Genomic DNA, 15,326 nt, shown 5'->3' with positions numbered 1-15,326 from the left:
AAAATAACTGAAGTTGCAAGAACACCTTTATTTTGGTAAGTATAACACATACAGGGCTAGAAGGGTGCAAAAGCTAGGATAGGGGACAGTCGATAGAACCATTGTTTTAAAGAGGGCACATTGTTTTAATAAGAGTTTAGATATCTCAGTTTTGCAATAGGATTCCACCAGAATTGCACCTGGGTTCAATTCCCGGCTCGATCAGAGGACTTGATCCCTTTTAAGTCTGGTCCTTTGTTAAGTCTGGTTAGCTTTAGTCATAGTCTTAAATATTTATACTGTAAGTCTTTAGAATTGTTTCTTCAGCGTAGGAAAAATGTAAATGGTAATGTTTGGACTGCCTCCACGAGACAGGCCTCGCCTAGTGTGGTGGTCAAGGGTAAAATACTTGTAACACTTTTTGGCAAATAAACTTTTTTTTTTATGTATGATATCGAAAGTTTGTTGTCTTTGGTCCTTTTATTTATAGAGAGGTTTTGCACTCGCGTTCTTTGATGTAGAGTTACACACTATAAGCTTCCGGTTTCTTAATTCTTGCCGTCCCAATTGGCGTTATCGCCGTTGGCAGCGTTGCAGGTCTGCTTGATGACCGTCACTTTCTTGGTGATATCTATAAAAGAAGAATAAATAGGTATTAAATATAAGACATTCTTACACGCAATTGTGATGGGTGTCAGAAGAAAGGGCAGGCCTTTGCCCAGCAGTGGAACACAAGAGAAAGCTAGAAAAAAAAATCTTATACCTACAGATTGATTAAAGCTTCGCCCCGACATTTTCAATCAATGTTTAAGTGTTATGGCTCGTTGATGATTCCACCAACGTCAAGGTTTAGGAAGGCACGCGTTTCATGAAGACAATTTGGCCAGAGTTCTACATTTTTCAAGCCTTCTACAATTTGCCTGTTTTAGGGCCAAAATTAAGAAATTTCTAATGGGTCGACAACGCGCACGTGACACCCCTTGTGTTGCAGGCGTTCACAGGTTACGGTGACCTCTTTCCATCACGCGGACCGTATACCTGTTTGCCACCGACGTGGTATAAAAAAAAACCGGCCAAGAGCGTGTCGGGCCACGCTCAGTGTAGGGTTCCGTAGTTTTTCGTATTTTTCTCAAAAACTACTGAACCTATCAAGTTCAAAACAATTTTTCTAGAAAGTTTTTATAAAGCTCTACTTTTGTGATTTTTTTCATATTTTTTAAACATATGGTTCAAAAGTTAGAGGGGGGGGGACGCACTTTTTTTTCCTTTAGGAGCGATTATTTCCGAAAATATTAGTATTATCAAAAAACGATCTTAGTAAACCCTTATTCATTTTTAAATACCTATCCAACAATATATCACACGTTGGGGTTGGAATGAAAAAAAAATCAGCCCCCACTTTACATGTAGGGGGGGTACCCTAATAAAACATTTTTTTCCATTTTTTATTTTTGCACTTTGTTGGCGTGATTGATATACATATTGGTACCAAATTTCAGCTTTCTAGTGCTAACGGTTTCTGAGATTATCCGCGGACGGACGGACGGACGGACAGACAGACATGGCGAAACTATAAGGGTTCCTAGTTGACTACGGAACCCTAAAAATTGTGCCGTTGGTTAGGTAATAGGTACTCTGATTTTGATTTTGTACTCTGGGTCTTAAGAATACCGTTATATTTTGTTATTTACCTGGGTATCCGGACTGAGCGAAGTACGGGCCGCACTTGTTCACCAGGTTTTCAACGATTTCCGATCCAGCTGGAAAATAATAATATTTTAATCATCACCATCGCATGCGTCGAATTATCAAGATAACTTTTCTCCGGAAAATGTTATATGATTCTCTGTCGAATGTAATAACTTAGAGCAAGATTAAAGAAGTTATTACGAGGCCGCATGACTTGTCATTTTGAACAATATCCAAAATCTGGGACGACAAAAAAATTCTATGGAATCCGGTCACAAAATTTCACGCGAATCGGTTGAAAATTGCGACCTGTAGAGCGAGACATCCGGACATACAAAAGCAAATTGCTCGTGTTAAAACGTAGACCTTGCTATCGCTGCGGACAATGAATTACAGAAGAAGGAAATATCTTACTACAAATTTTCATCAACATCTGACGAAAACAAAAATCGGAAATGAAAAGATGGGTTTATTCGATATAAATTAAAAATTTCGCAGAAAATATGACGATGCAGGATAATATTAGATAGACAGATAAATAGTATTTAAATTGAAGCTAATTATTAAACTAAAACTAAAAATAAAAGACCGATAGACATTAAAATTAAAATAAATGTATAGATAGAACAGGAAGATGTATTAAATAGTAATAATAAACTTACAGTTCGTTTTGCGGGAGTTACTGATGGATGCAGATACGGTGGTGACTGAAAATTAAAGATAATCTCCTTATGTATTACAGTAAAAACAAAAGGACAAAACGCAGAAAACAGTAGAATACTCGGAACAAACAATATGAAAGATGACATTTTAATAATAAGCAAAATTGATGATGATAGAAATTGAACAAACGCTTATTCAACAAGTAGGTATTTAAAAAAAAAGTTAAGTATTATACTTACTGACGACGAAGGTCTCGGTTACGGTTTCTTTGGAGATCTGCTGGTAGTCTGGAGAAAATAAGATAAATATGAATTTATAGACATATATGGTACTTAGTACATAACAAAAACAACAACGTGGTGCAAAGATCTTACAAATAAATTAAGAATATAAATCTTCCAGTTGCTGTCTATTTTTGAGTCGATATTACTACTCAAAGTTACTGTAGGAGATGTGCGAGTGAGAACTGTACTGGTATAAATGTAAGGCAACTCTCACAAGTCCTAAAAATTCTAGAAACACTTACTGGTGATGTAACCGCAGAGAGTGTTGACTTGGTTGAGAACGATGTAGACGGAACCCTTGTTTGACAGAGATTTCAGTCCTGAAAGACAAACACAACATTAGATAATAAAGAAAATGAAATAATTATTGAAGGTTCGATGGCTTTAGAATCTCACGACGCAAAACTTTGCATTCATATTGATAAAATTAAAATTGATAATTTTATTTATGGTGAAAACTTAATTCAAGAGAAAATGCTAAAGAGTCAGAAGAAACAGAGGAATCGATAATGAAAAGATACTAACAACGTCGTTGAATAAATTGATATTATAAGTAAGTGGTATCTTCAGTTCTAAATTATGGACTATTACTGTGGGGAAATTCTGTTGATTTCGAACGAGCATTTATATTGCAAAAGAAATGTGTCCGTGCAATAATGAAAGCCTGGGTAATGGATACCTGCCGGCCACTATTTCAGAAATTAAAAATATTACCACTGCCTTGCATGTATATTAAAAAAGCACTGTTGCTTGTAAAAAGCCGTCCAGACTTATTCCATATGAGATCGGAGTATTTCTCAAGCCAAAGAACCCAATACCAAAACCTTCTATACCAACCTCGGTGCAACTTGGATATATATAAGAAGAATGCGTACAACATGTGCATAGTTATTTATAATAGTCTTCCCGATACTATTAAGACACTAAATGCTCTAGAGTATAAGAAGAAAGTCACCAGTTTTCTTCTAGAACACTGTTTTTACAGCGTGAAAGAATATTTAGAATATGATAGTTGATAGAATTAGAATAATTAAAATTAAAATATTAAGCATGTATTACGTTGTGAATCTTTTATTATGAATTATGTTGTTGAAATGGAATTGAATTTTAAATTATAGCTATATTTAGTATAGGTATAGTATTTTTATGTAAAATATTTTGCATGTCGTTTTGTGCGACTGAATACTGTACACCATCCTACATAATAACACCTGTGTATTCTAGAAATAAGTATTCTTGCAAATAAACGATTTATCTTATCTTATCTTATCTTATCTTATCTTATCTTATCATGATAATGCCAGTTAATCTCGTTTTAAAATAATCGTAAATGTACTGATAATTGACACTTGTACAAACATAAAGGCAGGCAATTAAAGACAAAAGTAGGGTAACCAATAATTGTTGAAATCAGGCGTTACTTTCCATGTTAATCAAAAAAATAAAGTACCCAATACATTGAAAATACCTACTTAGGCAAAAAATAATAGATCAGTTACAAAAATATTACAAGAAGGGCTCGGGAGGATGGCAACGGGTTGTGAAGCTATCTGCTGGCCGTGATATGATTATGACAACGACGATTACGGCTCCGACAAGAAATGTAATAAAGATGAACATACCATTTCCTCCAGAGATGGTGTTGATGTAACCGTTGAGTTGTGCCTGAGCGTCTGCAAGGCCGAAGAGTTTGATGCAAGTTCCGGGGGTGGCGCCGACTGAGAGTTCTCCTTGCACGCCGAACTTAGCGTTCCAGCCCTTAGCGCAGACTCCGCTGTCTCCTGTAACACGAGAAGAATCTCATTAAAAACTTAAGACACCATAAATTTTCTAATCCTGTCAGCATTGGCTTCGGAGCTACTTTTATTAACTATAAGTAACCCGCCGTTAACGATAAAGGAAAATATCACGAGTAAAAGATTTAATTTTAGGTTGGAAGATCGTCGACGATTAAGCTTTGTAAACTTGTTTCCTCAAGGCTCCGAATTATTTAAATATCAGAATAAAAAAAACCGGCCAAGAGCGTGTCGGGCCACGCTCAGTGTAGGGTTCCGTAGTTTTCCGTATTTTTCTCAAAAACTACTGAACCTATCCAGTTAAAAACAATTTTCCTAGAAAGTCTTTATAAAGTTCTACTTTTGTGATTTTTTTCATATTTTTTAAACATATGGTTCAAAAGTTAGAAGGACGCACTTTTTTTTTCCTTTAGGAGCGATTATTTCCGAAAATATTAATATTATCAAAAAATGATCTTAGTAAACCCTTATTCATTTTTAAATACCTATCCAACAATATATCACACGTTGTGGTTGGAATAAAAAAAAATTCAGCCCCCACTTTACATGTAGGGGGGGGGGGTACCCTAATAAAACATTTTTTCCCATTTTTTATTTTTGCACTTTGTTGGCGTGATTGATATACATATTGGTACCAAATTTCAGCTTTCTAGTGCTAATGGTTACTGAGATTATCCGCGGACGGACGGACGGACGGACGGACGGACAGACAGACAGACATGGCGAAACTATAAGGGTTCCTAGTTGACTACGGAACCCTAAAAATTATAGGGCTATACTTCTGGAGAAAGAGGATTGGAGAACTAGCTCCAATTAAAATAGGACAAGGCCAGAAGAAAATGAAGAGTCTAACGTTACTAAAGACTATTTTAATGTTTTCTTTAAACGTAATAAACGTAGCAGTGGTAGTAAATATACAATAATTTCTGATTTGCATTAGTAATGTTAAATTCTATAAGAAGGTTGATATAGACAGTGAAGAGAATAATAATGTTGAAGTTACCTGGGAGTCCAAGAATGCAGACGGCGATCTTGATGATGCAAGCGACCAGACGGACGAAGAAGGAGCCGAGACCAGACACCAAGTTGTTGAGTGTCACTTGGAGAACCAGGATCACTAGAACACAGGATTTAATAATCGGATAGGAACTAGATAAAATGAAAAATGAAAATGAAATATTTATTTTTCAAGTAGGCATATTACAATGCGCATATGAACGTCAAATAAAGCTACGCCGGCTCTAACCCTACGCCTCAGCCTCGAGAAGATTTCAGTCCCCCCTCAGTTCAGTATAAGTTTTTATCGCAAAAAAAAAAAAAAGACAACTCAACTTGATAAAGAAAATTCTTTAAAAAACATCTGATGACAAATGTCGGTGCACATAACGAGAGCACAAAGATCGGTGGGGTAATTTAAACTAAGCCAATAAAAACTTGTAAAACTAGAAAAAAAAATCAGATAGCAAAAAAGGAATAAATAAAAATTGATAATCTGATTCTTGTGTTAATTAAAGATTATTATTAGATGTTCATTTTATCTATTAGTGAAAAAGGAAAAATACTTAACCCAAACTATGATGCTATTATTAAAACTAGTCAAATGATCGAACTTACAGTTTCCAACGACGTCGAAGACATCCTTCAAGGTACGGATAACTGGAATGAAGAGAACAAATCAGTTGGGTTGGTTCATAAGATAAAAATGATAAGTAAACGTTTATTTCAAATGCAGTTTAAAATACAGACTCAACAAAAGGTGAATGCCAAAAAACTTAACAAGAAGAAGAGAACAACATGAAACATAAAATACAAGTAAATGACTGGACTGTGTATATAGATCATGAATGAGTTACAACAGGGCATTAAGAAGAAGACAGTCATAATTTTAACAGTTGTTGCTAATTCTAATAAGAATTATGAGCTACCATTGCTACTAGGAGTTCTTAAAATCCAAATATACTAATATAATAAATGGGAAAGTGTGTGTGTCTGTTTGTTCACGGCAAAACGGAGCGAAGAATTTTTAAGTGGAGATAGTTGAAGGGATGGAGAGTGACATAGGCTACTTTTTGTGTCTTTCTAACCCCCCACTTCCCTGATATGGGTGGTGGAAGTTTGTATGGAGAATTTAACGCGAGCGGAGCTGCGGGCAAAAGCTAGTAATATATAACGTATAAAATATCATACCAATGTTGACAACGGCGTTCAAAGCAGTGAGCGCGGTGTTGGCGACGCCCTTGATGACCTTGAACACTCCGTTGAGGACTCCTCCAAGACCGAGATTGATGCCCTGGGGAAAACATATGATTTTATTAACATAGTACAGTACCATCATCAATTTTAAGTTTATTTAGTTGCTTTTTTGAATGAGTATCTTACCACGGAAACGCCAGTGTTGCCTCCAGTGCTGCCTCCAGAGTTGCCTCCGGTGCTGCCTCCGGTGTTGCCTCCAGTGCTGCCTCCAGAGTTGCCTCCGGTGCTGCCTCCAGTGCTGCCTCCGGTGTTGCCTCCAGAGTTGCCTCCGGTGTTGCCTCCAGTGCTGCCTCCGGTGTTGCCTCCAGTGTTGCCTCCGGTGCTGCCTCCGGTGTTGCCTCCAGTGTTGCCTCCAGTGTTGCCTCCGTTGTTACCATTGCCGTTCCAGTCAACATTGTCACCATTGGCAGCATCGCAAGTTTGTTTGATGACGGTTAATTGAACGGTAATATCTACAAAAAAGGTAAAATATGACGAAATTTTTAATCATTGTCAAGAAAGGAAATATACTTAAATGTTTGAAACAAAGAAATTTAGACACGAAAGGAAGAAGAAGAAGAAATAAGAAATGTTAAATGGATGACCTTGGAAGTGAATTCGATATTGTTACAAGTGGTAAGAACATATTTTTAGTTACCTGGGTATCTGGATTGTGTGAAGTATGGTCCGCATTTGCTAACGAGGTTGTCGATCACTTCGGTTCCAGCTGAAATATTACAATAATATTTGTAAATTGAACTAATTAATGTAGAAATAGAAGCAATATTACTAAAATTTAAACAAAATGTAAGAAACAGAAATGTCTGCGAAACAAAGTCTGCCGAAGGTAACTTTGCAGTGATAGAAGAGACATTTACCATCAAAGTAAAATAAAAGTACTCAAGAAAGAATAGTATGATAATAATAAAGTAGATGTTAAAATTGAAACTTCAGAAGAAAAAGTAGAAGCTCAATAATTTATTGTAAACGTCATACAAATGAACGTTGATGAAAACAATATCAATAAGTAAAGTAAAAATATGATGAATACTTACAGTTAGATTGGAGAGAGTTACTGATGGAAGCGGAGATAGTGGTCACTGTAAAAAAATTAAAATGAGATAATGTAAATAATGAAAATTTCGTAGCAGGGAAAAAAGAGAACTGAAAACCCCTGTTGTTTATTTTTAAAATATATTTGAATAAGTACTTACTGATAACGAAGGTTTGGGTGACGGTCTCCTTGGTGATCTGCTCATAATCTGTACAGAAATAATATAAATATTAGAAACAGTACAGATGTGTATACTAAAAACATAAATTGTGAAAATTATTTGAAGAAGATATTTTATTATCTCAGCAAAAGATTACAAAATTACAAATTAACAAAAAAACTGTACCTAATAATTTAATCAATAACAACGTTGATTGAACGACTATCTTAGTGAACCAAATAATAATAGAACTTCATAGAAATAAAATTTGAAACAAGCGGAAACGTCCGCTAACGATACTTCAAGTTACCCCAAAGGTGTGTGTGGATAAAGAAAGGAATGGAAAGATTTGCGAAGTCCGGCGTGGCTTCCATACAGATGTACTGCGAAAAGATTTGCTTTTGTATTGTTACGGAAACGTCCGAATGTGTCATGCTATTTCAGTCAGTCTCAGTACAAGATGTACTGACATTGACTGAACTAGCATGACAAATACGAACGTTTCCGGAAAAATACGAAGGAAACCCATTTCGCACTACATCTGCAGCGCGACCGACCGCATAGACTGCGGCTGATGCGAGTTCGAGTCCCGCCGGAAGCGTAAATCTTTCCATTTTTAATATAAAAATATCCTTGAAATAATTCTTCTGAAACATGAACCTCTCAAACGTCGAGTAAATGATATTAAATTACTTACTGGTGATGTAACCGCAGAGAGTGTTGACTTGGTTGAGGACGATGTAGATGGAACCCTTGTTCGACAGAGATTGCAGTCCTGAAATACCAATATAATAATAAATGTAGTCAATAAAGATTGTTTTTAATATAGCGATGAGCCTAGATTTGAAGAAGACAAGGCTATCCTCTAGACTTCGGAGGCAAATTCAAAAACTGTCTCGTGATATAAAATAAAATAAAAATAATAAAAGAAAAAGTTTATATCAATGAAAATACATACATACAATCACGCCTGTACCCCATAAAGGGGCAGACAGGTCACATGAAACTACTCAAGTTCCAGTGCCACTCTTGGCAAAAAAGGGGTTGAAAGAAAACGGAATTGTGACATTGCAGTAATAGGTTCCCAGCCTCTCGCATATCCCAAAGTTTCTACGACACCCAAGAATATCAATATTAATGAAACACGTACTGATGGTAGCGCTAAACATACCGTTTCCTCCAGAAAGGATATTGATGTAACCATCGAGCTCCGCCTGAGCTTTAACAAGGTCGAACAGCTCGATGCAATCCTCGACGGTGGCTCCAGTAAAAAGCTCTCCCTCTATGCCAAAGTTGGCGTTCCAGCCTTCAGCGCAGATTCCGCTGTCTCCTGTGACACAAATCATTTTAACATCAATCCAGCATTGCAGATTTTAACCATGTTTCAACCCAATAACTTTCTTAAATATTTTTTGAATACAAAATAGGCACTAAAATTGTACTACCATATTGGTGGTAGAATAAAGTTGACTTCGTTATTTACTTAAAAAAATGTTTGGGATGAAATTATATGGGCTCTTGTTACATCTTTAGGATTGATGGTTGGAGAAAATATCATAATATATTATTGAATTAAAAACAAGGCCTCAAAGTAAGCTGGAAAAAAACGCAACACTGCGACAACTCTAATTATAACTATAAGATGACGACGAATGTTTAAATATCTGATGCCTCTGGGATACCGACTAGTAGATAGAAGTAATAAAACATTTCCATGCATCAGAGACAGGATATAATGAGACCAAGATCTTCAGCCTTCCATCGCATCGAAAAACTATCCTATTTTTTTGACGTGTTGCGTATCCCGACGAAGAATCCCATGCTGATGATACTAGTATGTCAGTAATTATTAGTCATGGGGTCAATGAAATTATAAAGACATTCAGTAATTAAATTGTAGATGATGTCAACAATGATGTCTAAATTACCTGGCAGACCGAGGATACAGACGGCGATCTTGAGGATGCCAGCGACCAGACGAACGAAGAGGGAGCCGAGACCAGACACCAAGTTGTCGAGGGTCACTTCGAGGACCAGGATCACTGGAACAGAGGATTCACAAGTCAAAGACATCATAAATTAAATAAATGACGATTATCAATCGTTGAGAAAATTTCGTACTACATCCTAATCATAAAGAGAAGCGCAGGTAAGAGCCTAGCGGTAAGAGCGTACGATTTTCGATCCGGAGGTCGCGGGTTTGAACCCCGGCTCGTACCAATGAGTTATTCGGAACTTATGTGCGAAATGTCATTTGATATTTGCCAGTCGCTTTTCGGTGAAGGAAAACATTGTGAGGAAACCGGACTAATTCCAATAAGGCCTAGTTACCCTTCGGGTTGGAAGGTCAGATGGCAATCGCTTTCGTAAAACTAGTGCCTACGCCAAATCTTGGGATTAATTGTCAAAGCGGACCCCAGGCTACCATGAGCCGTGGAAAATGCCGGGATAACGAAAGGATGATGATCCTAATCTTAAAGAGAATGAATGGCAGCTTGCATCAAAATTTGCTAATGAAAATTTCCAGTAATCTTCGGAAATTTTGAAAATGTTTTGCAATTTGTCTACTGTTAGTAACACAAACATCTTATTGTAGTACAAAGTACTTAATACTAATATAATAAAAGGACGCTTAAATTAAGTAAAATTAAACTTACAGTTTCCAACGACATCGAAGACATCCTTCAATGTACGGATAACTGAAAAGAAGAGAAGCAATCAGTTGCTTTCTAAAATTATACAAACAAATTCGTCAATTCATGTGAAATATAAATGTAATAAAGTAAACCGCTTTGCGTGGTACGGTCATGTGATGCGGAGGGATGAAGTCATGTTACGAGACAAGTATTACGGATGAATGTGGAATAGAGAGGAAAGCCGAAGAAAAGGTAGAAGGACTGTGTGAGAGAGGATATGAAACGAATACAAGTGAATTATGAAATGACGTCCGATAGAGAGGTGTGGAAGAAGAAGACATGCTGGTCCGACTCCAAATAATTCGGATAAGGACAAGCGAATGATGATGAGTAAAACAACTGTTAAATATCATACCAATGTTGACAACGGCGTTCAAAGCAGTGAGAGCGGTGTTGGCGACGCCCTTGATGACTTTGAAGACTCCGTTGAGGACTCCTCCAAGACCGAGATTGACGCCCTGAAGAAATAATATTTTTATTAAATATCTTTTTTAGGGTTCCGTAGTCAACTAGGAACCCTTATAATTTCGCCATGTCTGTCTGTCCGTCCGTCCGTCCGCGGATAATCTCAGTAACCGTTAGCGCTAGAAAGCTGAAATTTGGTACCAATATGTATATCAATCACGCCAACAAAGTGCAAAAATAAGAAATGGAAAAAAATGATTTATTAGGGTACCCCCCCTACATGTAAAGTGGGGGCTGATATTTTTTTTCATTCCAACCCCAACGTGTGATATATTGTTGGATAGGTATTTAAAAATGAATAAGGGTTTACTAAGATCGTTTTTTGATAATATTTATATTTTCGGAAATAATCGCTCCTAAAGGAAAAAAAGTGCGTCCCCCCCCCTCTAACTTTTGAACCATATGTTTAAAAAATATGAAAAAAATCACAAAAGTAGAACTTTATAAAGACTTTCTAGGAAAATTGTTTTGAACTTGATAGGTTCAGTAGTTTTTGAGAAACTGAGCGTGGCCCGACACGCTCTTGGCCGGTTTTTTTATTATACTTAAACTGACTAGTGACCTTAGTCGCACCTGATGGAAAGTGCTCACTGGGTCAGTAATAGCCTATTCACTCTTGACTTGAATACACCCAGATTGTATTCAACCGGGAATACGAAAGAAGAGGCAAACCTCTTCGTGCGAATGAAAGGTAGGTCGATTACGTAAGGTAAATGGTATTCCAGGGTAACCTGTTAGATTCTTAGCTATTTCAATATAAATTATTTTATCGATATCTTACTACGGAGACACCAGTGTTGCCTCCAGTGCTGCCTCCGGTGCTGCCTCCGGTGTTGCCTCCAGTGCTGCCTCCGGTGCTGCCTCCAGTGCTGCCTCCGTTGTTACCATTGCCGTTCCAGTCAACATTGTCACCGTTGGCAGCATCGCAAGTTCGTTTGATGACGGTTATTTGAATGGTGATATCTACAAAAAAGGTAAAATATGACGAAATATTTTAATCATTGTCAAGAAAGGAAATATACTTAAATGTTTGAAACAAAGAAATTTCGACACGAAAGGAAGAAGAAGAAGAAATAAGAAATGTTAAATGGATGACCTTGGAAGTGAATTCGATATTGTTACAAGTGGTAAGAACATATTTTTAGTTACCTGTGTATCCGGATTGTGTGAAGTATGGTCCGCATTTGCTAACTAGGTTGTCGATCACTTCGGTTCCAGCTGAAATATTACAATAATATTTGTAAATTGAACTAATTAATGTAGAAATAGAAGCAATAATACTAAAATTTAAACAAAATGTAAGAAACAGAAATGTCTGCGAAACAAAGTCTGCCGAAGGTAACTTTGCAGTGATAGAAGAGACATTTACCATCAAAGTAAAATAAAAGTACTCAAGAAAGAATAGTATGATAATAATAAAGTAGATGTTAAAATTGAAACTTCAGAAGAAAAAGTAGAAGCTCAATAATTTATTGTAAACGTCATACAAATGAACGTTGATGAAAACAATATCAATAAGTAAAGTAAAAATATGATGAATACTTACAGTTAGATTGGAGAGAGTTACTGATGGAAGCGGAGATAGTGGTCACTGTAAAAAAATTAAAATGAGATAATGTAAATAATGAAAATTTCGTAGCAGGGAAAAAAGAGAACTGAAAACCCCTGTTGTTTATTTTTAAAATATATTTGAATAAGTACTTACTGATAACGAAGGTTTGGGTGACGGTCTCCTTGGTGATCTGCTCATAATCTGTACAGAAATAATATAAATATTAGAAACAGTACAGATGTGTAGGTATACTAAAAACATAAATTGTGAAAATTATTTGAAGAAGATATTTTATTATCTCAGCAAAAGATTACAAAATTACAAATTAACAAAAAAACTGTACCTAATAATTTAATCAATAACAACGTTGATTGAACGACTATCTTAGTGAACCAAATAATAATAGAACTTCATAGAAATAAAATTTGAAACAAGCGGAAACGTCCGCTAACGATACTTCAAGTTACCCCAAAGGTGTGTGTGGATAAAGAAAGGAATGGAAAGATTTGCGAAGTCCGGCGTGGCTTCCATACAGATGTACTGCGAAAAGATTTGCTTTTGTATTGTTACGGAAACGTCCGAATGTGTCATGCTATTTCAGTCAGTCTCAGTACAAGATGTACTGACATTGACTGAACTAGCATGACAGATACGAACGTTTCCGGAAAAATACGAAGGAAACCCATTTCGCACTACATCTGCAGCGCGACCGACCGCATAGACTGCGGCTGATGCGGGTTCGAGTCCCGCCGGAAGCGTAAATCTTTCCATTTTTAATATAAAAATATCCTTGAAATAATTCTTCTGAAACATGAACCTCTCAAACGTCGAGTAAATGATATTAAATTACTTACTGGTGATGTAACCGCAGAGAGTGTTGACTTGGTTGAGGACGATGTAGATGGAACCCTTGTTCGACAGAGATTGCAGTCCTGAAATACCAATACAATAATAAATGTAGTCAATAAAGATTGTTTTGAATATAGCGATGAGCCTAGATTTGAAGAAGACAAGGCTATCCTCTAGACTTCGGAGGCAAATTCAAAAACTGTCTCGTGATATAAAATAAAATAAAAATAATAAAAGAAAAAGTTTATATCAATGAAAATACATACATACAATCACGCCTGTACCTCATAAAGGGGCAGACAGGTCACATGAAACTACTCAAGTTCCACTGCCACTCTTGGCAAAAAAGGGGTTGAAAGAAAACGGAATTGTGACATTGCAGTAATATGTTCCCAGCCTCTCGCATATCCCAAAGTCTCTACGACACCCAAGAATATCAATATTAATGAAACACGTACTGATGGTAACGCTAAACATACCGTTTCCTCCAGAAAGGATATTGATGTAACCATCGAGCTCCGCCTGAGCTTCAACAAGGTCGAACAGCTCGATGCAATCCTCGACGGTGGCTCCAGTAGAAAGCTCTCCCTCTATGCCAAACTTGGCGTTCCAGCCTTTAGCGCAGATTCCGCTGTCTCCTGTGACACAAATCATTTTTAACATCAATCCAGCATTGCAGATTTTAACCATGTTTCAACCCAATAACTTTCTTAAAGATTTTTTGAATACAAAATAGGCACTAAAATTGTACTACCATATTGGTGGTAGAATAAAGTGTTGACTTCGTTATTTACTTAAAAAAATGTTTGGGATGAAATTATATGGGCTCTTGTTACATCTTTAGGATTGATGGTTGGAGAAAATATCATAATATATTATTGAATTAAAAACAAGGCCTCAAAGTAAGCTGGAAAAAAAACGCAACACTGCGACAACTCTAATTATAACTATAAGATGACGACGAATGTTTAAATATCTGATGCCTCTGGGATACCGACTAGTAGATAGAAGTAATAAAACATTTCCATGCATCAGAGACAGGATATAATGAGACCAAGATCTTCAGCCTTCCATCGCATCGAAAAACTATCCTATTTTTTTGACGTGTTGCGTATCCCGACGAAGAATCCCATGCTGATGATACTAGTATGTCAGTAATTATTAGTCATGGGGTCAATGAAATTATAAAGACATTCAGTAATTAAATTGTAGATGATGTCAACAATGATGTCTAAATTACCTGGCAGACCGAGGATACAGACGGCGATCTTGAGGATGCCAGCGACCAGACGAACGAAGAGGAAGCCGAGACCAGACACCAAGTTGTCGAGGGTCACTTCGAGGACCAGGATCACTGGAACAGAGGATTCACAAGTCAAAGACATCATAAATTAAATAAATGACGATTATCAATCGTTGAGAAAATTTCGTACTACGAGCCCCAATGCAAATGATATCGTCTAGTCACACTTCAACGTGCGATATTTATTTCCGAAACTGGTGTTTAAACCCAGATTGACTTTGATGATAAATGGAATACACGACACACTAAGCCATTAAAACTAGTTTAATCTTGCGCCGTACAAAATGCCCTAATGTTATATGTTTTAATATAATCATATCATAAAAATAACATATCTAAAGCAAAAAAATACGCCTAGTTCATATTTGAGGCATAATAGGTCGTCTATTTTAAATAAAAATAGTTTAGTAAGATTTATATTATACAATAATATTTTAAATTGAATTAATAATATTATAAGTCGTCTGATATGATATACGGCTACATAAAAAGGTAAATTCTGTAAAAAATATAATTATTCTACAACATTTTTATACCAAAATAGCAAGAGGTAAGTCGGTGCCTGAATCAGTGAGGAAAATTATAATTTCCAGTAACAATAGCG

The 15,326-nt window shown here is 36.4% G+C and overlaps 1 protein-coding gene across 16 annotated transcripts in view; it reads right to left on the bottom strand.

The window, feature by feature from the left end:
* Nucleotides 1-12: 12 nt before the first annotated feature.
* The window catches only part of LOC125239068, a 36,221-nt gene continuing 20,907 nt past the window's right edge, over nt 13-15,326 (bottom strand). For 9 of the 16 annotated variants that reach the window (XM_048146532.1, XM_048146533.1, XM_048146535.1 and 6 more), the window contains 25 exons: nt 14,660-14,773; nt 13,899-14,057; nt 13,425-13,502; nt 12,724-12,771; nt 12,565-12,609; nt 12,168-12,236; nt 11,800-11,981; nt 10,909-11,011; nt 10,515-10,556; nt 9,786-9,899; nt 9,029-9,187; nt 8,555-8,632; nt 7,858-7,905; nt 7,699-7,743; nt 7,302-7,370; nt 6,791-7,116; nt 6,599-6,701; nt 6,026-6,067; nt 5,415-5,528; nt 4,238-4,396; nt 2,858-2,935; nt 2,571-2,618; nt 2,331-2,375; nt 1,671-1,739; nt 13-610 (listed from right to left, as the gene is read on the bottom strand). In XM_048146532.1, coding sequence (XP_048002489.1) covers nt 528-610; nt 1,671-1,739; nt 2,331-2,375; nt 2,571-2,618; nt 2,858-2,935; nt 4,238-4,396; nt 5,415-5,528; nt 6,026-6,067; nt 6,599-6,701; nt 6,791-7,116; nt 7,302-7,370; nt 7,699-7,743; nt 7,858-7,905; nt 8,555-8,632; nt 9,029-9,187; nt 9,786-9,899; nt 10,515-10,556; nt 10,909-11,011; nt 11,800-11,981; nt 12,168-12,236; nt 12,565-12,609; nt 12,724-12,771; nt 13,425-13,502; nt 13,899-14,057; nt 14,660-14,773 — 2,420 coding nt within the window. In that variant the 3' untranslated portion in view covers nt 13-527. The remainder of the gene's footprint in view (nt 611-1,670; nt 1,740-2,330; nt 2,376-2,570; nt 2,619-2,857; nt 2,936-4,237; nt 4,397-5,414; nt 5,529-6,025; nt 6,068-6,598; nt 6,702-6,790; nt 7,117-7,301; nt 7,371-7,698; nt 7,744-7,857; nt 7,906-8,554; nt 8,633-9,028; nt 9,188-9,785; nt 9,900-10,514; nt 10,557-10,908; nt 11,012-11,799; nt 11,982-12,167; nt 12,237-12,564; nt 12,610-12,723; nt 12,772-13,424; nt 13,503-13,898; nt 14,058-14,659; nt 14,774-15,326) is intronic. The other 7 variants (XM_048146534.1, XM_048146539.1, XM_048146544.1 and 4 more) reach the window with 7 other exon arrangements.

This window comes from Leguminivora glycinivorella, chromosome 25 (genome assembly GCF_023078275.1).
Source record: "Leguminivora glycinivorella isolate SPB_JAAS2020 chromosome 25, LegGlyc_1.1, whole genome shotgun sequence".
Taxonomy (NCBI): Eukaryota; Metazoa; Arthropoda; class Insecta; order Lepidoptera; family Tortricidae; genus Leguminivora; species Leguminivora glycinivorella.
The sequence above is the reverse complement of the archived record's forward strand: the minus strand, read 5'-3'. Positions and strand labels throughout refer to the sequence as shown.